The 27,692-nt window shown below is 52.2% G+C and overlaps 1 protein-coding gene across 1 annotated transcript in view; it reads right to left on the bottom strand.

The window, feature by feature from the left end:
- The window catches only part of DMBT1 (deleted in malignant brain tumors 1), a 73,218-nt gene that overhangs the window by 29,495 nt on the left and 16,031 nt on the right, over nt 1–27,692 (bottom strand). Inside the window, 20 exon segments of the mRNA XM_078346702.1 lie at nt 535–564; nt 1,959–2,282; nt 3,043–3,081; nt 3,876–3,905; nt 5,300–5,623; nt 6,358–6,396; nt 7,187–7,216; nt 8,611–8,934; nt 9,675–9,713; nt 10,137–10,166; nt 11,561–11,884; nt 12,626–12,664; nt 13,943–13,972; nt 15,358–15,681; nt 16,411–16,449; nt 17,598–17,636; nt 18,499–18,537; nt 22,923–22,970; nt 24,221–24,532; nt 26,993–27,022. Coding sequence (XP_078202828.1) covers nt 535–564; nt 1,959–2,282; nt 3,043–3,081; nt 3,876–3,905; nt 5,300–5,623; nt 6,358–6,396; nt 7,187–7,216; nt 8,611–8,934; nt 9,675–9,713; nt 10,137–10,166; nt 11,561–11,884; nt 12,626–12,664; nt 13,943–13,972; nt 15,358–15,681; nt 16,411–16,449; nt 17,598–17,636; nt 18,499–18,537; nt 22,923–22,970; nt 24,221–24,532; nt 26,993–27,022 — 2,433 coding nt within the window.

Raw genomic sequence — 27,692 nt, 5'->3', positions numbered from 1 at the left:
CCTGCCCCATCCACGGACACATGGACTGACGGGCACATCAGACACCATTGCTGAGACTCTGAGAGTTGGTGCTAAAATGTTGGAAGGATCAGCGAGCTGCCCAAAAGAGTATAAAGTCTCCTGGAAAATGCAGGCACCAGAAATGTCTGTTATCTCTCTCCCTCCCCGAGCACAGCCTCTGCCTTTCTGGCTGTAATGGGGCCCTACAGAATCTGGGGGTGTTTGAATGAGTGAGGAATGGAGGTTTCCGGCCTGCACTGATACTGCTTTTGCCCATGGACAAAGTCAGGTTTCAGGTTTCAACTGACATTGCCTATTCAGTGATTCTGGCAATAACTCTTAATTCTCTAAAGGTTATACCTTCTTAACCATGGCTGGCTAAGAAGCACCACGCTGGGGTCTCAGTTACAGAGCAGGGGAAATAGTATGAACTAGAATATCCACACAGATCAGAAGGAGGGCTCTGTCCCATGAGAAAAGGATAATTGTGCAGAAAGAAAAGAGACATCCCGAGGAAGGACACTGGGGACTCACCTGGCCTGGGTGTTGACCGGGACTGGGCAGCTGTGAGAAAGAGGAGATCAGGTCAGATGCACTACACAGAAGCTGGAAAATCTGTAGCAAAGGTGGAAGGAACTGGAAAGTCTGACACTCAGACCATCCTAGCCCCCTAACACAGAGGGCGGGGCATCGCCATGCACATCCCCACAGAGATGCTCCTCGGAAGGCGTCTGGGCAAATTGTGTTCACTATGGCCAGCTCCAAAGTGATTAACTTTGTGTCTGCCTGTAGTGACCAGGTTGACACAAAACGAACCCTCTGCCTCGCACGTGTTAGCAGTTCCTGAGTCAGCAAGTACGAAGAGGCCATTCCAGCCAAAGTCCGGCCTGGTACCTTCTAGCCAACCCACAGGCCTTCATAGCAGGGCTTTGCCTGGCAGGCATCATGGGGGCTGCCCATCCCACACCAGACCTGGTGCACAGGCCAGACTGCAGTGCTCCCGAGGGAACTGCACTCAGGCATTCACACTCCCAAAACCCAGGCCAGACACCAACAGACACAGATCTACATTCTCAACCTTGTGTCTCCATTCTGATGCCTCCTTGTTGGGCCTCAGCAGAAAACCTCCTCTTCACAGCAGGAGCCTTTGGTTCTGGGCTCCTCCCAGTGAGACAGTCCCTTTGCCAATCCCCCTATATATGCTTCAACTGCCTCACGCTCATGCAAAACTTTCAATATAAGAAAGATGGAACACTGGAGAGCCAGTGTGTAATAGTTCCCATGCTTGTCCTATCCAGGTCTAATGTTGTGATTGGATCCCAAAGTATCGAAGTGAGGCCTCATGTGCCCTGTTGGGTCACGGAGGCCAACCCATCATGAATACCTTAGTGCCCTCCCTGGTCATGGGTGAGGTCTTCTCGTAGTTCCTAGCTGGAGCTGCTGGTTGAAAAGAGCCTGGGCCCTCCCTCTTTCTCTCTCTTGCTTCCTCTGTGACCCCGGCCTAGGACGACTCCCCATTCCCTTCTACCAGGAGTGCAAGCAGCCTGAGGGCCTCCACAGAAGCCAAGCAGATGCCTGCACTGGGCTCCTATGCGGCTGCAAAGCCACGGCCCAAATCAACCTCTTTCCTTATGAATAGCTGCGCCCCAGCTACTCCTTTCCAGCTACACTAAAAGACAAAGGCCCGGCGCTTTCCTCTTCTCCCCCTGCTTGAGCTGCCTCACTAGGTGGACAAAGATATGACCCTCATTTCAATTTGGCCCATTGTCCTCCCTGACCTCCCCGATACCTGGCAATGTGGCAATGACTCTTGCTGTTTCCTAGCAGAGAACTAAGGAGATATCAGAAATCCAGGAAAAGTAGAAACAGCTCTGAGTAAGGAGATCAGAACAGAATGAGACCTCGATTCCTGACCACACTCCACCCAACAGAGGGAGCCCACAGCCTTGGAGGCCCACCTGAGCAGATGACACCAGCGTCTTCACTGTGCCGACAGTTGTGAGAGAGCCAGCCACTGTGGGGACAGCTCCACAGGTAGGACTCGTGTCCTGAGCAGCGCACGTCATCCAGGACAATGGGTCCATAGCCCTGACCAAACCGGGCATTTCCTGGGGCCGACACGGCCCAGCCACAGCCCAGCTGCCTGCAGACCACATTGGCATCACTGATGTCCCAGCTGTCATCACACACGGTGCCCCAGGAGCCTCGGTAGAGGACCTCCACTCGGCCCTGACATGTGTCACCTCCATTCACCAGCCTCAGGGCCAAACTGGATTCAGATCCTACAGGGGGACACAAGAATTCTTCATCCATCCCTATCATGAGGTCAAGAATCTAAGGCATGTTCCACACTCAGGGCACTTCCTAATGGCCAAAGTCACCTGGGCTGGCAGTCATGATTGCATATGACTGCAACCAGAGTTTCAGCTTCATCACAGTGGAAGGAGAGGGGATACCCTATTCTGCCCAGGTTTATGGAGGCTCAAGTTTTGAGAAAGCGTCCGTGATCCCAGTGGAGGTGACACAAATGGATCCCCACTGCCTAATCTGGATACACACAGCACTGAGCTCCACAGCTCCAGACGGCAGGCCCATGCCATCCCCATGTTCAAGAGTTTGGTGGCATCCATGTGGTCCTCTCTGGCTTCTAGCAAATTGCCAGGGATGGCAAGGCCTTGGCCAGAGAGGTGCAGGGACAGGAACTTCCACCCAACCTTGCAGGTCAGCAGTGCATGGCCAGAGGGCCAGGAATGAGGTCCCAGTAGGATTAGAAAGCCCTCCAGGGCTTGTTCTCAGCACCTGGATGAGGATCTTTCCTGACCACTTGGAACGGGATCCCATGGAAGACAGGTGACCAGCACCCTCCACCTCCAACATCAGACCCAAGAATGGCCTCCCAGAGACTCTGCCTTCCTCCCATGCAACCCACAGGGACATCAACAAGAGAGGGGCCCACCATGAGCCTCATCTTGTCATTTACAGACAAAACATTTGTCCCGAGGTAGAGAGTGAGCCCTAGGGAGGGGTGAGAGGGTTATTTACCTTCTGTCGTTGCAGGTAAGCTGGTGGTCGGCCACGTGTCTGTAAGTTGCAACAAAGACAAAGGCTAGAATTAAACTTGGGGGTGCAAAGCTCCTAAAGGAAAGGTCTCCAGACAAGGCAGGCATCATGAAAACTACTCCATTTCTGGTTCCTGACACTTGCTCCCCATGTGTTTGCCCAAGTCTTCAGTCCAGTGAACACAGCCAGGGAGGGACACAGGCCTCGCTGGAAACCAGTCCTATCCCTCCTACCTCTGAAGTGTGGGATGTCTCTTTTCAGCTACAAAGGGTTACTTAGCCTGCCCCATCCACGGACACATGGACTGACGGGCAAATCTGACACCATTGCTGAGACTCTGAGAGTTGGTGCTAAAATGTTGGAAGGATCAGCGAGCTGCCCAAAAGAGTATAAAGTCTCCTGGAAAATGCAGGCACCAGAAATGTCTGTTATCTCTCTCCCTCCCCGAGCACAGCCTCTGCCTTTCTGGCTGTAATGGGGCCCTGCAGAATCTGGGGGTGTTTGAATGAGTGAGGAATGGAGGTTTCAGGCCTGCACTGATATTGCTTTTGCCCATGGACAAAGTCAGGTTTCATGTTTCAACTGACATTGCCTATTCAGTGATTCTGGCAATAACTCTTAATTCTCTGAAAGGTTATACCTTCTTAACCATGGCTGGCTAAGAAGTGCCACGCTGGGGTCTCAGTTACAGAGCAGGGGAAATAGTATGACCTAGAATATCCACACAGATCAGAAGGAGGGCTCTGTCCCATGGGAAAAAGGATAATTGTGCAGAAAGAAAAGAGACATCCTGAGGAAGGACACTGGGGACTCACCTGGCCTGGGTGTTGACCGGGACTGGGCAGCTGTGAGAAAGAGGAGATCAGGTCAGATGCACTACACAGAAGCTGGAAAATCTGTAGCAAAGGTGGAAGGAACTGGAAAGTCTGACACTCAGACCATCCTAGCCCCCTAACACAGAGGGCGGGGCATCGCCATGCACATCCCCACAGAGATGCTCCTTGGAAGGCGTCTGGGCAGATTGTGTTCACTATGGCCAGCTCCAAAGTGATTAACTTTGTGTCTGCCTGTAGTGACCAGGTTGACACAAAACGAACCCTCTGCCTTGCACGTGTTAGCAATTCCTGAGTCAGCAAGTACGAAGAGGCCATTCCAGCCAAAGTCCGGCCTGGTACCTTCTAGCCAACCCACAGGCCTTCATAGCAGGGCTTTGCCTGGCAGGCATCGTGGGGGCTGCCCACCCCACACCAGACCTGGTGCACAGGCCAGACTGCAGTGCTCCCGAGGGAACTGCACTCAGGCATTTACACTCCCAAAACCCAGGCCAGACACCAACAGACACAGATCTACATTCTCAACCTTGTGTCTCCATTCTGATGCCTCCTTGTTGGGCCTCAGCAGAAAACCTCCTCTTCACGGCAGGAGCCTTTGGTTCTGGGCTCCTCCCAGTGAGACAGTCCCTTTGCCAATCCCCCTATATATGCTTCAACTGCCTCACGCTCATGCAAAACTTTCAATATAAGAAAGATGGAACACTGGAGAGCCAGTGTGTAATAGTTCCCATGCTTGTCCTATCCAGGTCTAATGTTGTGATTGGATCCCGAAGTATCGAAGTGAGGCCTCATGTGCCCTGTTGGGTCACGGAGGCCAACCCATCATGAATACCTTAGTGCCCTCCCTGGTCAGGGGTGAGGTCTTCTCTTAGTTCCTAGCTGGAGCTGCTGGTTGAAAAGAGCCTGGGCCCTCCCTCTTGCTCTCTCTTGCTTCCTCGGTGACCCCTGCCTAGGACGGCTCCCCATTCCCTTCTACCAGGAGTGCAAGCAGCCTGAGGGCCTCCGCAGAAGCCAAGCAGATGCCTGCACTGGGCTCCTATGTGGCTGCAAAGCCACGGCCCAAATCAACCTCTTTCCTTATGAATAGCTGCGCCCCAGCTACTCCTTTCCAGCTACACTAAAAGACAAAGGCCCGGCGCTTTCCTCTTCTCCCCCTGCTTGAGCTGCCTCACTAGGTGGACAAAGATATGACCCTCATTTCAATTTGGCCCATTGTCCTCCCTGACCTCCCCGATACCTGGCAATGTGGCAATGACTCTTGCTGTTTCCTAGCAGAGAACTAAGGAGATATCAGAAATCCAGGAAAAGTAGAAACAGCTCTGAGTAAGGAGATCAGAACAGAATGAGACCTCGATTCCTGACCACACTCCACCCAACAGAGGGAGCCCACAGCCTTGGGGGCCCACCTGAGCAGATGACACCAGCGTCTTCACTGTGCCGACAGTTGTGAGAGAGCCAGCCACTGTGGGGACAGCTCCACAGGTAGGACTCGTGTCCTGAGCAGCGCACGTCATCCAGGACAATGGGTCCATAGCCCTGACCAAACCGGGCATTTCCTGGGGCCGACACGGCCCAGCCACAGCCCAGCTGCCTGCAGACCACATTGGCATCACTGATGTCCCAGCTGTCATCACACACGGTGCCCCAGGAGCCTCGGTAGAGGACCTCCACTCGGCCCTGACACGTGTCACCTCCATTCACCAGCCTCAGGGCCAAACTGGATTCAGATCCTACAGGGGGACACAAGAATTCTTCATCCATCCCTATTAGCAGGTCAAGAATCTAAGGCATGTTCCACACTCAGGGCACTTCCTAATGGCCAAAGTCACCTGGGCTGGCAGTCATGATTGCATATGACTGCAACCAGAGTTTCAGCTTCATCACAGTGGAAGGAGAGGGGATACCCTATTCTGCCCAGGTTTATGGAGGCTCAAGTTGTGAGAAAGCGTCCGTGATCCCACTGCCTAATCTGGATACACACAGCACTGAGCTCCACAGCTCCAGACGGCAGGCCCATGCCATCCCCATGTTCAAGAGTTTGGTGGCATCCATGTGGTCCTCTCTGGCTTCTAGCAAATTGCCAGGGATGGCAAGGCCTTGGCCAGAGAGGTGCAGGGACAGGAACTTCCACCCAACCTTGCAGGTCAGCAGTGCATGGCCAGAGGGCCAGGAATGAGGTCCCAGTAGGATTAGAAAGCCCTCCAGGGCTTGTTCTCAGCACCTGGATGAGGATCTTTCCTGACCACTTGGAACGGGATCCCATGGAAGACAGGTGACCAGCACCCTCCACCTCCAACATCAGACCCAAGAATGGCCTCCCAGAGACTCTGCCTTCCTCCCATGCAACCCACAGGGACATCAACAAGAGAGGGGCCCACCATGAGCCTCATCTTGTCATTTACAGACAAAACATTTGTCCCGAGGTAGAGAGTGAGCCCTAGGGAGGGGTGAGAGGGTTATTTACCTTCTGTCGTTGCAGGTAAGCTGGTGGTCGGCCACGTGTCTGTAAGTTGCAACAAAGACAAAGGCTAGAATTAAACTTGGGGGTGCAAAGCTCCTAAAGGAAAGGTCTCCAGGCAAGGCAGGCATCATGAAAACTACTCCATTTCTGGTTCCTGACACTTGCTCCCCATGTGTTTGCCCAAGTCTTCAGTCCAGTGAACACAGCCAGGGAGGGACACAGGCCTCGCTGGAAACCAGTCCGATCCCTCCTACCTCTGAAGTGTGGGATGTCCTCTTTTCAGCTACAAAGGGTTAGCCTGCCCCATCCACGGACACATGGACTGACGGGCACATCAGACACCATTGCTGAGACTCTGAGAGTTGGTGCTAAAATGTTGGAAGGATCAGCGAGCTGCCCAAAAGAGTATAAAGTCTCCTGGAAAATGCAGGCACCAGAAATGTCTGTTATCTCTCTCCCTCCCCGAGCACAGCCTCTGCCTTTCTGGCTGTAATGGGGCCCTACAGAATCTGGGGGTGTTTGAATGAGTGAGGAATGGAGGTTTCCGGCCTGCACTGATACTGCTTTTGCCCATGGACAAAGTCAGGTTTCAGGTTTCAACTGACATTGCCTATTCAGTGATTCTGGCAATAACTCTTAATTCTCTAAAGGTTATACCTTCTTAACCATGGCTGGCTAAGAAGCACCACGCTGGGGTCTCAGTTACAGAGCAGGGGAAATAGTATGAACTAGAATATCCACACAGATCAGAAGGAGGGCTCTGTCCCATGAGAAAAAGGATAATTGTGCAGAAAGAAAAGAGACATCCCGAGGAAGGACACTGGGGACTCACCTGGCCTGGGTGTTGACCGGGACTGGGCAGCTGTGAGAAAGAGGAGATCAGGTCAGATGCACTACACAGAAGCTGGAAAATCTGTAGCAAAGGTGGAAGGAACTGGAAAGTCTGACACTCAGACCATCCTAGCCCCCTAACACAGAGGGCGGGGCATCGCCATGCACATCCCCACAGAGATGCTCCTTGGAAGGCGTCTGGGCAAATTGTGTTCACTATGGCCAGCTCCAAAGTGATTAACTTTGTGTCTGCCTGTAGTGACCAGGTTGACACAAAACGAACCCTCTGCCTCGCACGTGTTAGCAGTTCCTGAGTCAGCAAGTACGAAGAGGCCATTCCAGCCAAAGTCCGGCCTGGTACCTTCTAGCCAACCCACAGGCCTTCATAGCAGGGCTTTGCCTGGCAGGCATCATGGGGGCTGCCCACCCCACACCAGACCTGGTGCACAGGCCAGACTGCAGTGCTCCCGAGGGAACTGCACTCAGGCATTCACACTCCCAAAACCCAGGCCAGACACCAACAGACACAGATCTACATTCTCAACCTTGTGTCTCCATTCTGATGCCTCCTTGTTGGGCCTCAGCAGAAAACCTCCTCTTCACAGCAGGAGCCTTTGGTTCTGGGTTCCTCCCAGTGAGACAGTCCCTTTGCCAATCCCCCTATATATGCTTCAACTGCCTCACGCTCATGCGAACCTTTCAATATAAGAAAGATGGAACACTGGAGAGCCAGTGTGTAATAGTTCCCATGCTTGTCCTATCCAGGTCTAATGTTGTGATTGGATCCCGAAGTATCGAAGTGAGGCCTCATGTGCCCTGTTGGGTCACGGAGGCCAACCCATCATGAATACCTTAGTGCCCTCCCTGGTCAGGGGTGAGGTCTTCTCTTAGTTCCTAGCTGGAGCTGCTGGTTGAAAAGAGCCTGGGCCCTCCCTCTTGCTCTCTCTTGCTTCCTCTGTGACCCCTGCCTAGGACGACTCCCCATTCCCTTCTACCAGGAGTGCAAGCAGCCTGAGGGCCTCCGCAGAAGCCAAGCAGATGCCTGCACTGGGCTCCTATGTGGCTGCAAAGCCACGGCCCAAATCAACCTCTTTCCTTATGAATAGCTGCGCCCCAGCTACTCCTTTCCAGCTACACTAAAAGACAAAGGCCCGGCGCTTTCCTCTTCTCCCCCTGCTTGAGCCGCCTCACTAGGTGAACAAAGACATGACCCTCATTTCAATTTGGCCCATTGTCCTCCCTGACCTCCCCGATACCTGGCAATGTGGCAATGACTCATGCTGTTTCCTAGCAGAGAACTAAGGAGATATCAGAAATCCAGGAAAAGTAGAAACAGCTCTGAGTAAGGAGATCAGAACAGAATGAGACCTCGATTCCTGACCACACTCCACCCAACAGAGGGAGCCCACAGCCTTGGAGGCCCACCTGAGCAGATGACACCAGCGTCTTCACTGTGCTGACAGTTGTGAAAGAGCAAGCCACTGTGGGGACAGCTCCACAGGTAGGACTCGTGTCCTGAGCAGCGCACGTCATCCAGGACAATGGGTCCATAGCCCTGACCAAACCGGGCATTTCCTGGGGCCGACACGGCCCAGCCACAGCCCAGCTGCCTGCAGACCACATTGGCATCACTGATGTCCCAGCTGTCATCACACACGGTGCCCCAGGAGCCTCGGTAGAGGACCTCCACTCGGCCCTGACACGTGTCACCTCCATTCACCAGCCTCAGGGCCAAACTAGATTCAGATCCTACAGGGGAACACAAGAATTCTTCATCCATCCCTATCATGCGGTCAAGAATCTAAGGAATGTTTCACACTTGCGGCGTGACACCTGGGCAGGCAGTCACCTTTGAATATGACTAAAACCGGAGATTCAGCTTCATCATAATCGAAGCAGCAAAGGCGCCCTATCCTGCCTGGGTTTATGAAGGCTCACCTTTGGGGAGCACCTGTGGCCACACTGGAGTGGACAGGAATGGATACCCCACTCTCTACCCTGGGCAAACACAGGATGGAGCTACATAGCTCCAGTTGGCAGACCCAGATCCTCCCCTGCTCAGGGACTTGTTGGCAAACCCACAGTCCTGTCTGGCTTCTGAACACGTCACAGGTATGACTAGGCCTTGGCCAGGCAGGTACAGGGACAGCCACTTTCACCCACTCTCCACACCTCTGGAGCCCATCGCCTGAGGGCCAGGAACAAGGTCCCGGTAGGATTAAGGATTCCTCCAGGGCTTGTTCCCAGCACCTGGATGAGGATCTTTCCTGATATTGGAACAGGAGATGACGAAAGACAGGTCACCAACACCCTCCACCTCCAACATCAGACCCAAGCCTGGTCTCCCGGAGACTCCACCTTCCTCCCATGCAACCCACAGGGACATCAACAAGAGAGGGGCCCACCATGAGCCTCATCCTGTCATTTACAGATAAAACATTTGTCCCGAGGTAGAGTGAGCCCTAGGGAGGGGTGAGAGGGTTATTTACCTTCTGTCGTTGCAGGTGAGCTGGTGGCCGGCCACGTGTCTGTAAGTTGCAACAAAGGCAAAGGCTAGAATTAAACTTGGGGGTGCAAAGCTCCTAAAGGAAAGTCTCCAGACAAGGCAGGCATCATGAAAACTACTGCATTTCTGCTTCCTGCCACTTGCTCCCCATGTGTCTGCCCAATTCTAAAGTCCAGTGAGCACAGCCAGGGACACAGGCCTCACTGGAGACCAGTCCAATCCCTCCTAACTCAAGTTCGGGATGTCCTCTTTTCAGCTACAAACGGTTACTTAGCCTGCCCCATCCACGGACACATGGACAGATGGGAGCATATGACACCATTGTTGAGACTCTGACAGCCGTAGAGTATCCAATCTGAGAAGAATGAGGGCCCTGTGGAGTGCTGGAAGGGAGAATTGTACAGAAAGAGAAGGAACATCCCAAGGAAGGATACTGGGGACTCACCTGGCCTGGGTGTCGACCGGGACTGGGCAGCTGTGAGAAAGAGGAGGTCAGATCAGATGCACTGCACAGAAGCTCACACAACCATACCAAAGGTGGAAGGAACTGGACAGGCCACGCCTTCAGTCCATCCTAGGCCCCCATCACAGTGGGAGGCGGATGGCCATGCACGTCCTTGCAGAGATGCTCCTTGGAAGGCGTCTGGGCAGATCCTGTCCACTACTGCCACCTCCAAAGTGATTAACGTTGTGTCTGCCTGTAGTAATCAGGTTGACACAAAACCAGCCCTCTCCCTTGCATGTCTAGCAGTCCCTGAGACAGCAAATGTGAGGTCAGTCCAGCCAAAGTCCTCCCTGTGACCTTTCAACCCAGCCCACAGGCATTCACAATGAAGCCTTACCTAGCAGGCGTCATGGGGGCTGCCCGCCCCACACCAGACCTGGTGTACAAGCAAGACACTGCAGTGCCCTGGAGGGAGTGGTGGCCAAGGATTCACAGCCTGCAAAACCCAGGCTAGACACGGACAGACAGTGGTCTGCGCTCCCAGCCTTGGAGCTCCATTAACACAGAACCTTATTGAGCCTCAGCAAAAGATCCCACTTCCTAGCAGGAGCCTTTGGTTCTGGGCTCCTCCCAGTGAGACAATCCCTCTTCTATCCCTTACCTGTGCTTCATCCACCTCACCCTCACTCAAAACCCTTCAGGAGGAGAAAGACAGAAGCCTGGAGAGCCAGCATGCTACACTTTGGGTGCTGGTCCCATCCAGGTGTCATATTGCGATTGAATCCCCAAGTATCGAGGTGAGGCCCCATGGTTCCTGCTGGGTCACAGAGGACAACCCATCATGAACACCTTAGGGCCCTCCCTGGTCAGGGGTGAGGTCTTCTCTTAGTTCCTAGCTGGAGCTGCTGGTTGAAAAGAAAAGAGCCTGGGCCCTCCCTCTTGCTCTTTCTTGCTTCCTCGGTGATTCCTGCCAAGGACGGTTCCCATTCCCTTCTACCAGGAGTTCAAGCAGCCTGAGGCCCTCAGCAAAAGCCAAGCAAATGCCTGCACCGGGCTCCTATGCGGCTGCAAAGCCACGGCCCAAATCAACCTCTTTCTTCATGCATAACTGGGCCCCAGCTACTCCTTTCCAGCCGCACTAAAAGATAAAGGCCCGGCGCTTTCCTCTTTCCCTGTTTGACCTGCCTCACTAGGTGAACAAAGACATGACCCTCATTTCAATTTGGCCCATTGTCCTCCCTGACCTCCCCGATACCTGGCAATGTGGCAATGACTCTTGCTGTTTCCTAGCAGAGAACTAAGGAGATATCAGAAATCCAGGAAAAGTAGAAACAGCTCTGAGTAAGGAGATCAGAACAGAATGAGACCTCGATTCCTGACCACACTCCACCCAACAGAGAGAGCCCACAGCCTTGGAGGCCCACCTGAGCAGATGACACCAGCGTCTTCACTGTGCCGACAGTTGTGGGAGAGCCAGCCACTGTGGGGACACCTCCACAGGTAGGACTCCTGTCCTGAGCAGCGCACGTCATCCAGGACAATGGGTCCATAGCCCTGACCAAACCGGGCATTTCCTGGGGCCGACACGGCCCAGCCACAGCCCAGCTGCCTGCAGACCACATTGGCATCACTGATGTCCCAGCTGTCATCACACACGGTGCCCCAGGAGCCTCGGTAGAGGACCTCCACTCGGCCCTGACACGTGTCACCTCCATTCACCAGCCTCAGGGCCAAACTGGATTCAGATCCTACAGGGGAACACAAGAATTCTTCATTCATCCCTATCATGCGGTCAAGAATCTAAGGAATGTTTCACACTTGCGGCGTGACACCTGGGCAGGCAGTCACCTTTGAATATGACTAAAACCGGAGATTCAGCTTCATCATAATTGAAGCAGCAAAGGGGCCCTATCCTGCAGGAGTTTATGAAGGCTCACCTTTGGGGAGCACCTGTGGCCACACTGGAGTGGACAGGAATGGATACCCCACTCTCTACCCTGGGCAAACACAGGATGGAGCTACATAGCTCCAGTTGGCAGACCCAGATCCTCCCCTGCTCAGGGACTTGTTGGCAAACCCACAGTCCTGTCTGGCTTCTGAACACGTCACAGGTATGACTAAGCCTTGGGCAGGCAGGTACAGGGACAGCCACTTTCACCCACTCTCCACACCTCTGGAGCCCATGGCCTGAGGGCCAGGAACGAGGTCCCAGTAGGATTAAGGATTCCTCCAGGGCTTGTTCCCAGCACCTGGATGAGGATCTTTCCTGATACTTGGAACAGGAGATGACGAAAGACAGATCACCAGCACCCTCCACCTCCAACATCAGACCCAAGACTGGTCTCCTGGAGACTCCACCTTCCTCCCATGCAACCCACAGGGACATCAACAAGAGAGGGGCCCACCATGAGCCTCATCCCGTCATTTACAGATAAAACATTTGTCCAGAGGTAGAGTGAGCCCTAGGGAGGGGTGAGAGGGTTATTAACCTTCTGTCGTTGCAGGTGAGCTGGTGGCCGGCCACGTGTCTGTAAGTTGCAACAAAGGCAAAGGCTAGAATTAAACTTGGGGGTGCAAAGCTCCTCAAGGAAAGTCTCCAGACAAGGCAGGCATCATGAAAACTACTCCATTTCTGGTTCCTGCCACTTGCTCCTCATGTGTCTGCCCAAGTCTTCAGTCCAGTGAGCACAGCCAGGGACACAGGCCTCACTGGAGACCACTCCAATCCCTCCTAACTCAAGTTCGGGATGTCTTCTTTTCAGCTACAAAGGGTTAGCATGCACCACCCATGGACACATGGACTGACGGCAGAATATGACACCATTGCTGAGACTCTGACAGTTCCAGCTAAAATGTTAGGGGAACCAAGGAGCCATCCAAAGGGGTATCAAGTTCCTGGTAAGTGGAGGCACCAGAAATACTATCCCTCACCCTGCCAAGCACGACCTCTGCCTTTCTGGATGCAGACGTGGCCCTGCAAAATCTGGAGTTTTTGAGCATGGAATACTATGCAGCCATAAGAAAGGATGAGTTCATGTCCTTTTCAGGGACATGGATAAAGCTGGAAACCATCATTCTCAGCAAACTGACACAAGAACAGAAAACCAAACACCACATGTTCTCACTCATAAGTGGGTGTTGAACACTGATAACACATGGACACAGGGAGGGGAACATCACACACTGGGGTATGTTGCAGGGAATAGGGGAGGAATAGAAGGGGTGGGGTGGTGGGGAGAGATAATATTAGGAGAAATACCTAATGTAGGTGACAGAAGAATGGATGCAGCAAACCACCATGGCATATGTATGCCTATGTAAATGTCCCCCAGAACTTAAAGTATAATTTAAAAAATCTGGGGTGTTTGAAGGAGTGAGGGATGGTATCAAACCTGCACTGTCATGCTTGCCCATGGAAAAGTCATGTTCAAGGCTTCAGCTGACATTGCCTTCCCAGGAGACTTTGGCAATCACTCTCAATCCTCACAAATGTCGTATCAGCTCTGAACAGAAAAGGCCCAAAGCTCATTAAATATGAGGCCACTTTCTGAACCTGTAAGGGTTGGCCATTGGGACAGTGTGAAACTGCTACATGAAAGATGAGATAAATGGAACAGAAGACAGAGACCTCCTGACCCCTATGTCTGATTAAAAAGTGTCATGCTAAGATCTCCATTACAGAGCACGGGAAAATAGTATGCCCTAGAGTATCCAATCTGAGAAGAATGAGGGCCCTGTGGAGTGCAGGAAGGGAGAATTGTACAGAAAGGGACGGAACATCCCAAGGAAAGATACTGGGGACTCACCTGGCCTGGGCGTCGACCGGGACTGGGCAGCTGTGAGAAAGAGGAGGTCAGATCAGATGCACTGCACAGAAGCTCACACAACCATACCAAAGGTGGAAGGAACTGGACAGGCCACGCCTTCAGTCCATCCTGGGTCCCCATCACAGAGTGGGGGCATGGCCATGCACGTCCCTGCAGAGATGCTCCTTGGAAGGCGTCTGGGCAGATCCTGTCCACTACTGCCACCTCCAAAGTGATTAACTTTGTGTCTGCCTGTAGTAATCAGGTTGACACAAAACCAGCCCTCTCCCTTGCATGTCTAGCAGTCCCTGAGACAGCAAATGTGAGGTCAGTCCAGCCAAAGTCCTACCTGTGACCTTTCAACCCAGCCCACAGGCATTCACAATGAAGCCTTACCTAGCAGGCATCATGGGGGCTGCCCGCCCCACACCAGACCTGGTGTACAAGCAAGACACTGCAGTGCCCTGGAGGGAGTGGTGGCCAAGGATTCACAGCCTGCAAAACCCAGGCTAGACACGGACAGACAGTGGTCTGCGCTCCCAGCCTTGGAGCTCCATTAACACAGAACCTTATTGAGCCTCAGCAAAAGATCCCACTTCCTAGCAGGAGCCTTTGGTTCTGGGCTCCTCCCAGTGAGACAATCCCTCCCCCATCCCTTACCTGTGCTTCATTCACCTCACCCTCACTCAAAACCCTTCAGGAGGAGAAAGACAGAAGCCTGGAGAGCCAGCATGCTACACTTTGGGTGCTGGTCCCATCCAGGTGTCATATTGCGATTGAATCCCCAAGTATCGAGGTGAGGCCCCATGCGTCCTGCTGGGTCACAGAGGCCAACCCATCATGAACACCTTAGTGCCCTCCCTGGTCAGGGGTGAGGTCTTCTCTTAGTTCCTAGCTGGAGCTGCTGGTTGAAAAGAAAAGAGCCTGGGCCCTCCCTCTTGCTCTCTTTTGCTTCCTATGTGACCTTCTCCCCATTCCCTTCTACCAGGAGTGCAAGCAGCCTGAGGGCCTCCACGGAAGCCAAGCAGATGCCTGCACTGGGCTCCTATGCGGCTGCAAAGCCACGGCCCAAATCAACCTCTTTCCTTATGAATAGCTGCGCCCCAGCTACTCCTTTCCAGCTACACTAAAAGACAAAGGCCCGGCGCTTTCCTCTTCTACCCCTGCTTGAGCTGCCTCACTAGGTGAACAAAGACATGACCCTCATTTCAATTTGGCCCATTGTCCTCCCTGACCTCCCCGATACCTGGCAATGTGGCAATGACTCTTGCTGTTTCCTAGCAGAGAACTAAGGAGATATCAGAAATCCAGGAAAAGTAGAAACAGCTCTGAGTAAGGAGATCAGAACAGAATGAGACCTCGATTCCTGACCACACTCCACCCAACAGAGAGAGCCCAAAGCCTTGGAGGCCCACCTGAGCAGATGACACCAGCGTCTTCACTGTGCCGACAGTTGTGGGAGAGCCAGCCACTGTGGGGACACCTCCACAGGTAGGACTCGTGTCCTGAGCAGCGCACGTCATCCAGGACAATGGGTCCATAGCCCTGACCAAACCGGGCATTTCCTGGGGCCGACACGGCCCAGCCACAGCCCAGCTGCCTGCAGACCACATTGGCATCACTGATGTCCCAGCTGTCATCACACACGGTGCCCCAGGAGCCTCGGTAGAGGACCTCCACTCGGCCCTGACACGTGTCACCTCCATTCACCAGCCTCAGGGCCAAACTGGATTCAGATCCTACAGGGGAACAGAAGAATTATTCATCCATCCCTATCAGCAGGTCAAGGATAAGACATGTACAACACTCAGGGCACTGGGCAAAGAAGTCAAGTTTGAATGCAAACGCCAAAGTCACCAGGGCATGAGGTCACGACTGAAGATGACTGTACCCAGAGGTTAAGCTCTGTCCTAGTGGAAGAAGTGATACCTATTCTACCCAAGTCTACGAAAGCTCAACTTATGGGTAAGCACATATGACCCCAGTGGAGGTGACAGGAATGGACACCTTACTCCTCACTCTGGGTGCACACAGGACAGAGCTCCACAGCTACAAATCTAGGCCTGGGCCCAGACCCATGCAGTATTCAAGAGCTCATTGACACCTGCGTGGTCCTCTCTGGCTTCTGGTAAATTGGCAGGGATGCCAAGGCCTGGGCCAGGCAGGTGCAGGGACCAGCCCTTTCGGAGTGCACCACTCTTTGGAGGTCTCCAGCTCATGGCCTGAGGGCCAGGAACGTGGTCCCAGTAGGATTAGGGAGCCCTCCAGTGCTTGTCCTGAGTCACCAACACCCTCCACCCTCCAACATCAGACCCAGGACTGGCTCTCTAGAGACTCCACCTTCTTCCCCATGTAACACACAGGGACATGAAAAGAGAGGGGCCCACCATGTGCCTCATCCTATCAGTTTCAAACAAAAATTTGCCCAGAGATAGTGAGTCCTAGGGAGGGGTGAGAGGATTTTTTACCTGCTGTTGATGCACTTGGGGCTGTGGTCGGCCAAATGTCTGTAAATTGCAACAAAGGGAAAAGACAGAATTAGACTTGAAGGGAAAAGGTCCAAAACAAAAGGTTCTCTGGGTGAACCTTTTCTCTGGGTGGGGGAATCAACCAGACCACAATTTCAGTTCCTGTTTCTGCCACTTGCTTCCCATGTGTCTGCCCAGGTCTCCTCTACTGTGAGCTCATCCAGGAACAAAGGTCCTGCTGGAGGCCAGACTAACTCCCCCATTGTCTAATCCTGGGTATTTTTCTCTCTGTCAGAGGATGCTCCCCACCATGTCATCCCACATCTGCTCACACATGGACTGACTGGAGCATCAGACGGCTTTGCTGAGGCTCAAACACTGGCAGCTAAAATGTTAGAGGAAGCAGGAGCTGCCCAGGGGACTATCAGGGGTCTGGCTCCCTGCCCAAGCACAAACTCTCCCTCTTCAGGATACGAATGTGGCCCATGATCATCTTGGAATCTTTCAAGCAGTGATGAATGGGGGTATTGAGCCTGTACTGACAATGCCCTCGAGGTTAAGCTCTGTCCCAGTGGAAGAAGTGATACCTATTCTACCCAAGTCTATAAAAGCTGCACTTATGGGTAAGCACATATGACCCCAGTGGAGGTGACAGGAATGGACACCTTACTCCTCACTCTGGGTGCACACAGGACAGAGCTCCACAGCTACAAATCCAGGCCCAGGCCCAGGCCCAGACCCATGCAGTATTCAAGAGCTCATTGACACCTGTGTGGTCCTCTCTGGCTTCTGGCAAATTACCAGGGATGCCAAGGCCTTGGCCAGGCAGGTGCAGGGACCAGCCCTTTCGGAGTGCACCACTCTTTGGAGGGCTCCAGCTCATGGCCTGAGGGCCAGGAACAAGGTCCCAGTAGGATTAGGGAGCCCTCCAGTGGTCATTCTGAGCACCTAGATGAGGATCTTTCCTGACCACTTGGAACAGGATCCCACAGGAGAGAGGTCACCAGCACCCTCCACCCTCCAACATCAGACCCAGGACTGGCTCTCCAGAGACTCCACCTTCCTCCCCATGTAACACACAGGGACATGAAAAGAGAGGGGCCCACCATGCGCCTCATCCTATCAGTTTCAAACAAAAATTTGCCCAGAGATAGTGAGCCCTAGGGAGGGGTGAGAGGATTATTTACCTGCTGTTGATGCACCTGGGGTTGTGGTCGGCCTAATGTCTATAAATTGCAACAAAGAGAAAAGACAGAATTAGGGTCTAAGTCACATTCTACACTCAGGGCACTTTCTAATGGCCAAAGTCACCCAGGCAGGCAGTCACCTTTGAATATGGCCAGAGATTAGGCTTCATCACAGAGAAAGTGCTGACAGCCTATTTTGCCCAGGTCTATGGAAGCTCAAGTTTTGGGGAAGCACCTGTGACCCCAGTGGAGGGCGTAAGAATAGACATCCCACTTCCCAATCAGGATGGAGCTGGACAGCTACACATGGCATGCCCAGACCCCTCCCTTATTCAGGAGCATGGTCCTGTCGGGGATCTGGCTGGCACAGTACCAGAGATGGTAGGACCTTGGGCAGACAGGTGCGAGGACAGACACTTTTACCTAATCTTCGCAAGCCTGCATGCATCTCATGGCCTCAGGACCAGGAACGAGGTCCCCATAGGATTAGGGAGACTCCCGGGCTCATCCTGAGCACATAGAAGAGGATGTTTCCTGACCACTTGGAACAGGACCCCACGGGAGAGAGGTCACCAGCACCTCCCACCCTCCAACATCGCATCTAGTTCTGGGTCTTCAGAGACCCCACCTTCCTCTCTACTCAACCCACATAAACATGAAGTGAGGCGCCCACCTCATCCTATCATGAGGCTAAGGGTTCTTGATGATATTCTGGGAGGTCCCGCCCCTGTTCCCAGTGCCGAGCTCAACCTTGAGCCTACTGTTTATCATCTTCTGCCATTCTCCCACCGTTACCCCACTTCCCCACCTCTCTTCACGGCAATCATAAGCGATCTATAAAATCCAACGTGTATCCAGAGGTAGAGAGTGAGCTCTGGGGCGTGCTGAGAGGATGATTTACCTTCTGTGATTACAGGTGATGTCCTGGCAGGCCAACTCTCTGTAAACAGCAACAAAGAGAAAGGATACAGTTGGACTTGAAGGGAAAAAGGGAAAAAGCAAGCAGTTCTCTGGACCAGGCAAGCATTGTGAAAACAATTCCACTCCCAGGTCTGGCCAATTGCTCCCCATGTGTCTGCCCAGGTCCTGCCCAGGGCACTGATTCAGAGACAAAGGACACCATGCAGGCCCTTCTATCTCTCTCTAAGACAGGGATGACCTCTTCTCAGTTAGGAAACCTCCACCACCCCCAGAACCACCATCCACTGACCCACGGACTGACTGGCACATCTGACACCATTGCCGAGACTCTGACACTTGCAGGTAAAATGTTTGAGGGACCAGGGGTCCACCTAGGGGGAAAATCAGGTTTCCTGGTAAGTGAAGGCACCAGAAACATTTCTTAGCCTTTCTCTCCCCCGAGTATGGCCTCTGCCTCTTCTGGATACAGACATGGCCCTGCAGAATCTGGGGATCTTTCAAGTAGTGGGACATGGAGTATCAGGCTTGTATTGACCTTGCCTTCAACAGAATATTAGAGGGTATCATCCTCAATTCTCAGAAACGTTGTATCAGCCCTGAATATAAAGGGGCCAAGACTCATTCAACAGGGGGCCTCTTTCTGAACCTGTAAGCGTCCCATTGGGACCGCATGGAACTAAAGCCGAGATGGATTGAAGAGAACGCAGAAGCTGAATGCTATGCACAGTTAAGAAGCACCCTGCTGGGGTCTCAGTTACAGAGAGAGTGGGCGGGGGGAATGATATGCCCCAGAGTATCTCTGCAGAGAAGCAGGAGGGCTCTGTAGAGTGGGGATGGGGTAACTGAGCAGAAAGAGAAGGGACATCCTGGGGAAGGATGGTGGGGACTCATCTGGCCTGAGCATCAACTGTGCAGCTATGAGGAAAAAATGCAGAATTAGACACCAAGCACTCAGTGACCCCTGTTGAGATTCACTTGGGATGGTTGGCAAAAATATTACAGAAAATATTTAAGATATATGAGGGAAAGTTATAGATTAGTCTCAAACATTTTGGAAGGCCAAAAGGTTTTATTGAGGCAGAATGAAGGTGATCGGCCAGTCCATTAAGTTAGGGAGAGAGAGACGATCAAAGGCCTTACCCCACACCCATTTGTCTCCACTCCATTTACTCATGTTAATTTTGTGCCGGGTGGCCCTCTCTGGGGAAGATCAAAGGGGAATTGCCTGTTAATAGCATTTACTACAGGCTCCCAGAACCTAAAGCTTTTGTCATTCTGGTAACCATGTTAATTATCCACAAGTGTGTTAACTTAGAATCTCTGCTGTAAAATCTCAACAGAATAAAAGGGTGATGGACATTTCGCCCCCTGAAAGCAGCCAACGGCCATCCCCAGCCCACTTGAATCACTGCAATGATTGTGTGAGAGTGCATTCCTTCATCAGGATCTGCAGGCCAGACTTCCTCAGGCAGTGGAGACCGATGGCTCAGATCCCAACTAGAGTTAAGGCAGAAGTGGCGTGGGGTATCCACACCCTGAGCTGATGCCCTGCCAGCGCCCACTCTGAAGCCCTCAGTCCCTCAGGGTCCCCACACACCCCAGCATTGCCTCTATTTCTGTGCCTGCGGCCCACTCTCAGGGAATATAAATGTCACTTTGGTGCCTGGGACAGGCCACAATAACCTGGGTATCAACAACAATGAGCAGCACACAGCCACCCTAAGCAATGAGTTGACAAAGACGTCAACTCTCCCTTGAGCTGCGATGAGCCTGAGGTTTGACACGGATTCCTGGTGATCCTCTGGGAGGCTCCCCCACCATCTGTCACTCGCTGCCATCCTCCCACCCTTACCCCACTTCCCTCTCTTCACAGTAATCAGAAGTGAACTGTTTACACTTGAGTCCTTCTCTCTGAGTCAGTGGTTGACAGCACTCATGGTAATACAGTGTTGAAGGGGAGGGGAGGCTTCACCAACCGGATCCCCACAACGTGCTGTCCCTGAGAAGAAGCCTCAGGGAAAATAGGGGGTATGAGTTATGAGGATGTTCCTGGAGCAGAATAAAAGGTTCCTCATTTCTGCTGTCAGCATGCTGGACCTGTGTCTGAACACTGGTGCCTCAGTCACCTCCAAACCAATGTTGGGGCACTGCTTGCAGTTTAGGGATCTGTGCTGACCATGGCATTGCACACACAGGCTGGATAATCCCAGCTAAACTCCAGAGTCACCGGATGACCAGGAAAGGCTTGGTGGGTGGGGGCCCTGGAGTGAGAAACCTGTTTGTTACTATATTCTCTGAATATAGTCTGTCCCTAGAATGGGCTCAAGTGATTTTTTTTTTTTTTTACTAGAGACAGGGTTTGCCATCTTGCCCAGAGCTGGTCTTGAACGCCTGAGTTCAAGCAATCTGCCTGCCTCAGCCTCCTAAAGTGCTGGGATTACAGGCATGAGACACCACACCCGACCCTCCAGAAATCTTTGATGCCTCACTGAGCAGATGACACCAGCATCTTCATGATGGCCACAGTTGTGGGAGAACCAACTGTTGTGGGAGCAGTTCCACAGGTAGGACTCATACCCTGAGCAGCGCATGTCATCCGGGACAATGGGTCCTGAGCCCTGGCCAAACCAAGCATCTCCTGGAGCCAACATAGCCCAGCCACAGCCCAGCTGCTTGCAGACCACATTGGCATCATTGGTGTCCCAGCTGTCATCACACACGGTGCCCCAGGAGCCTTGGTACAGGACCTCCACCTGGCCCTGACACCTGTAACCTCTATTCACCAGCCTCGGGGCCAAACCGGAATCGGATCCTAGAGGAAGGCACAACATTTCTCTTGCACATTCCTACTGAAAGACAAGATCCCAGGGCCTTCAGGGCATTCAGAGTCTTCCCCATTCAGAGTCTTTGAGAGAATCTCTAACTAGGCTGGGCTCTAACACACCTTGAGGTTAGAATTCTTCATGAGGAAGAGGACAGTGACTGCTCGGCCCAAACCCAAGCCTCAGCGCTTCAGCTGGAGGACCTGCCCCTCCTAATCTACATCCTGGAGGGGGCCTGGAGATCCACATGACCCTTCTCTAAGCAGACCATGGGCTCTGCCTGATTCCCTCAGACAAGGGAACAGACAGAACACCCCACACAGAAGAGCAGCGCGATGACATCAGGCTGTCCTGGGAGGAGCTCCGATGTGTATCTGGCATGCGAAAGTTGGCATGGCGCACATTTCGCACATGATCTTCCTGGCTAGGATGGCTTGAGTCAGCACAGAGCTGTAGAGATGGGGGATCTAGGCTGTCACTCTGGACTGGAGACTGATCCCACTGGTCTCTACTTCCAAAGCACAACAGGCTGTCAGAGATGCCACATTCTGACTGATTTCTCCCAACCCCTACAAACATGGGCAATGAAGGAAGCTTCACTCTAGCTGACCTCTGGGGTCCAGAAGGTCACTGTGTGCTCACAACATTCCCTCCCATCCCATTCCCTAAAAGTTTTCCTGAATCACAGTCAAGCCCATGGATGTAGTTGGCATTATGACCTATAGAAAGGGAAGAGTAAAGCCAGTCTCACCCTCAGTTCCAGTGTGATTTGTGTTCTTCATCACAGGGAAGAGAAAGAGGTTAAGTCAGGCCTCACTCCATGGGCCAGAGGGAGAGGGAAACTGAGGGCTTGAGGAACAGGAGGGCCTGATGCATGTACCATTCAGCATTTCCAACTGCTCCATGCCAACCCTGGGCAAGCCAGAGGCCTTGGTGAGAATGCTGTCCTTGAGCTTCTCCTAGGGCCAAAGTTTCCCATGGGAAATGGGAAGTGACTTCCCTTCCCAAAGCCCAGGCTGCCAGAATCCCAGGCTGTACTGACTATGTCTCCCAGATTGCTCGCTGGAGGTACACAAGGGGGATGTACAGGACCTCTGGTGCCCATAAGCTGAAGGATTATGATTTCTCTCTATTAGGAAGAAACAACACTGGCCTAATATGGGCTTAGAGAAACGGCAAGGGCAAGGATGCTGTCCTAGCAATTCGGCTATGTTAGCAGGTAGGCACCTGCCTCTGAAGGCCCTGTAGCCAGAGATCCAGCACCCTAGCCTGGCCAGGGGTCAGCACAGCTGGGTGAGGACCACAGGAGTGAGCTGCATGGATAACAGAATCTCTAGAGACAAGACAACAGGCTCCACCTTGGAACTCCTTGGAGATGCATCTTCAGCTTGATTCCTCCCCAGTCGCAGACACAAACCATGGAAGAGATGCCTGTTCAGACCTGAGGACTTATTTGGAAGGGCCTCTCTTGGGAGCTAAGCACCCTACTCTCTATGCCCTCTGTGCCTTTTCTGGATCAGAGGTGAACCTAGGGGTGCAGTTGGGTAATAAGCCCACAGGGATCCCCCAGCGTAGACATTACCTTCTGCTACAGTTGTCTCCAGGGGCGCCTTCGAGGGAAACAGAGAAGCTGCAGGGTGGAGAAAGGAAGAGCTCATTGACGGTAGCCCTCTCCTGGGGAGGTTTGGCCCATGGCTTCCTCAGTTCTGAAGCAGAGGCTGGAAGCACAGGTGCTAAGGGCACCCTCCATTGCCAAAGCCAAACACGTGCCAATGGCTCTGTCACTCTACTGGTGATAGGCTTGGCTAGGATGCCACATGAGCATCCTTTGCTCGTTACTCTCCCCCCACCTCCTCTGCTGCCACAGCCTCTATTCAAAAAGTCACCCAGTCCATTCACAGACCCATCCTAGTCATAGGATTGAATGTCAAATGACATCTGTCTGTTTCTATAGGTCAAACACATGCTCAAATGACAAATATGCACCATCACTGAAATACTCCTGAGAAGGTGATTCAACTAGAAAGAAAGGTGGTTTCCGGAGAAACCCAACCTTTTCAGAATGCCAAAATAAACCGCTCGCAAGGTGGCTGCGTGGAAGACCATGTCCCCATGGGGAGCCCAGTCCTACGTGGTGCTTGGATTATCAAGGGCACATCCCGTGCAGGGTGGCATGGGCTCAGTCCAGTCCACACAGCACATGCCAGAGTTGCTCTAGAAGTGGACAGTTTAACCAGAAACTCCTCCTGGGGGAACAAGCCATGGGACAGTGTCCTTGGAGGTTTCTTCCTGGGTTAAAGGACCCCTTGGTGTCCACACATCCTGGCACTATGTGAACAACTGAAATCAGCACTGGAATTTGCTGGGTTGGGTCCAGGAGAAGCTCTCTTTTCCACTGAGGATGTTAAGTACCTTATTTGTCATTTAATTCCCAATAAAGAGAATGCTTTGGTTCGCTCCTCAATTTGATGTTGGTATACATTCCTGTCTTAGGGACCAGCAGTTCCCCTATCCTCCTCAGCCTTTCAAAGAGGAGAAACTGCCACTTAGGAAGATATTTATTTGGTGTCCCAGGCCAGGGGTGGTCATGATGCTGCTCATTAGAACCAGTCCATGAGGTGACTGCATCAGCACGCTCGGAGGGACTGAGACGGAAGCCTGCCTCCCCCACGTCCAGCTTCAGAAGGACAGCCAGTGATCCCTTGACCTTCACTGTCTATGAAAAGGGGCAGCACCACCTGCTCTCCAACATCAACGAGGACATAACTGGCAACAAAGCAAGGAAACTGCAGAGCACACGCGTGTGTACACACGCAGCTTATGGGTTGTGATACTGACTCTGACTTGCACATATACAGAGCAAGGTGATATCCACAGTACCTGAGCACACGACACCAGCATCTTCCCTGTGGCCACATTCGTGGTTGTACCATCCGCTGTGGGGACAGCTTGACAGGTAGGGCTCCCTTCCCGAGCAATGCACGTCACCCAAGAGAATGTTTCCGGAGCCCTCACCAAAGTGGGCCCCGCCCAGGGCTGACACAGAATAGCCACAGCTGAGCTGCCTGCAGACAACATCTGCATCCTGGGTGTCCCAGCTGTCATCACACACAGTGCCCCAGTAGCCTTGGTACAGGACCTCCACCCGGCCCTGACACCGGTCACCTCCATTCACCAGCCTCAGAGGCAGACCTGCAGTGACACAGCGGGAAGCCCTTATCCCGGTGCTCTCGGCCCCTTTGACTTGCATCCCTACCCCCCTCATTCCACTTTCTTCCTCTGACCAGAACTTACATATCCCTGTTCTTCCACGTTCTGTCTTTGCCCTCTTCTCCTTCTGTATTTCCCCCTGGAGAACCTCATGCACTCAGAACTTTCTAGAGGACCCCCAAATCCACCTCTCTGTCCCTGACTCCGTCCCGACAGCCCAGCTCTAATCTCCAGACCAACATTTTCAGAGGCCTCCTGCCCATCCCACCCCATATATCATCCCAAACTCAACGCCGCCTCCTCTTTCCATTTGAATTAAGGATGTCACCATTCTCCACATCAACCATGCTGGGAATGCGGGCATCATATTCAACTCCTCCTTCTCCTCACATCCTATATCTAACATCACCAAGATCCTTTCCTTGTCATTTTCACTGCCATTTCACCAGGATAAGCCTTCATCCCCTTGAACCTGGCCTACTCCCAGCTGAATCTTCAATCTCTGCTCCTCCTCTCTCTAGTCCATCCACATGCATTGATTCCACCATCACTGATCAAGTGCTTACTCTGCATTCATTTTTGTGCTAAGAGATTCATCGGTCTCCAGATGGTCTCCAAGTTTTATCTTTACAAAGTACAAATATATTCACCTCACTTCCCTGCTCAAAATGCTTTAATACACTCTCCACTTCCATCAGAGTCAATTCCAAGAGTGAGCCTTGACCTACTTTTCCAGCCTCCTCTCCTGGGAGGGGCTGAGACAGCCTGTGTCCCACCATGGAGCTGGCCATGCTGGGAAGTCAAAAGGCACCATCTTCCTGCCAGACATGATGCCACTAGACCACCCACTGTGGTAAGCTGAATTGGTGGTGTGAGGAAAACAGGCACAGGTCCTGAGGGCGCAGCCCACCCTCCTAATGGCGGGAGCCAGATCCTGGGTATGGCTTTTCAATGGTGAGTATGATCACAAGAAACTTGTGGTCACAGAGTGAGAGGCTGGAATGGGATGCAATGGGAGGCGGCAGGTTGCTTTTCCTCCTAGAGGAAGGAAAAGCCAGCTGGACAATCTATAAGGCATCCCCAAGGTGCATTCTGGAACTCCTATGCTCTGTCCCTCCCCAGTCTCAGGAACATAATCCATGGAAGAGGTGCCTGTTCAGAGCTGAGGCCTTATTCAGAAGGGCCCCCCTTAAGAGCTAAACACCCTAACTTCTATGTCCTCTGTACCTCTCCTGGATCACAGATGAACCTAGGGGTGCAGCGGGGCAATGAGTCCCCTCCTGGTCACCCTGTGAATGGTCCCTCCAGAAGAGTCTCCTGGCCTCAGCCTCTCCCTTGCTGCATATTGGTCAGAAAGCTGCCTTTCCCAGGCCATTTCTGGATCTCTCGAGGCATGTCCTGGAAGGGGAGGGACTGGTCTCAACAGTGCCAAGGGCCCAGGGGCAGAGTCATCCTAAGGGAACACATAGGAGACTCTGAAAAATCAAACTTGGGCACAAAGATCTTCACACTCTCGCTGGAGAGACAAGGACATTGAGCCAAAGTCAAAAACCAGGGCAGGGGCAGAAGGAGGCACCTATCCTCGACTCAAATCTCTACCCTACTACTCACCAGACACATGACCTTAGACACAGAAATATTGACAAATTACCTAACTGTGCCCTGGTTTTCCCATCTGCAAAATGGGTATAATCATATTACTTAGCTCAAAGTGTTCTTGGGAAGATTTCATGATAATAACACTCACTATGTGCATTAGTTGAGCATTTATTGTGTGCCAGGTGGTATTTTAAGTCTTTTAAAAATATATCAATTCATTTCATACATGAAAATCATTTGATACAGAGTATATAACAAGTGCTTGGTAGATGTTAGTTATCTTCCAGATATCTTTTATTATTAGTGAAAAGAAAAGGGGGGCCAGGTGTGGGTGCCTCACGCCTGTAATCCCAGCACTTTGGGAGGCTGAGGCGGGCGGATCACGAGGTCAAGAGATCGAGACCATCCTGACCAACATGGTGAAACCCCGTCTCTACTAAAAATACAAAAATTAGCTGGGTATGGTGGCGTGTGTCTGTAGTCCCAGCTACTCCGGAGGCTGAGGCAGGAGAATCGCTTCAACCCAGGAGCAGAGGTACTGACCTTTTGTTTCAACTACCTCTCCTCACACCAAACTGAAGCTAATCTCATCTGATAAATGACTGAGAGTCAGAGAGCAAGAGGAAGGAGAATGTCAGCTGAGATTGACGGGTATGCACCTGGAACATGCCAAGGGTCTTGGCACCCATGTGTCCTGTCCCCTCCCCCCGCCCCCAGGATTCCTGCATTCGACAAGGTGGACATTTGCTGTGACCACAGCTGTGATCAGCCTCAGCTAGCCGACAGCAGCAGAGGGGAACTGGCCAACCCCAGCAGGGCAGAGGAGTAAAGAAAAGCTCTTACCAGAGTCTGTAGTCCCTGGGATCCACCAACCTGGAAAGAAGGCAAATTTGTCTTAGAAACACGATTTACAAATGGTTTCCAAGTCACAGAAATTGGCTTTTGCTTCACTGTATAATCACACCAGAGGGCGCTGTGGCTCAATCTTGGGTTTGCATGTCTCTGATATTCTTGATTAATGAGTTTCACACAGCAGATTAAAGCAAGTGGATTGGATATGAAGAGAGCCATCATTTTAGGTGTAATAAAGCACATGTCTCTTTATCAGCCCCTAACGCTATGGCTTATAGTGACAGGATGTAATCTATGCATGGAAGAAAGGGCTGGACAAGAGAAGACAGTTTAAGCTGTTGTCCAGTCTGAAATTTGAATATAGCTGGCATTGACAACAGCCACTCAGATGCCCCCTAAATAAGAAAATATGTTAGTGTCAGATGTTCTGTTCCTTCTGACCCATAACCTGAAAACATTGTATTCTACCTTGAAGCAAACAGAAATCTAGAGATCCCTGGATCTTTGTATTCAGTGAGGCCAGACAAGGTCCATCAGACTCAATTGTAGCTTTTGAGTTTCTTTTTGAGCAGTTCTAACTATACTTGTGAGTATTGATATTTCATAGCTTTTATATATTTTAGAGGTCCTTCAAAGATCAGAGAGAATATGTAGTCATTTAAAAAATAGGATAAAACTCATTCTAATCACC

This window comes from Callithrix jacchus, chromosome 12 (genome assembly GCF_049354715.1).
Source record: "Callithrix jacchus isolate 240 chromosome 12, calJac240_pri, whole genome shotgun sequence".
Lineage (NCBI taxonomy): Eukaryota > Metazoa > Chordata > Mammalia > Primates > Cebidae > Callithrix > Callithrix jacchus.
Note: the sequence above shows the minus strand (reverse complement) of the source record. Positions and strands in the feature narration are given on the sequence as shown.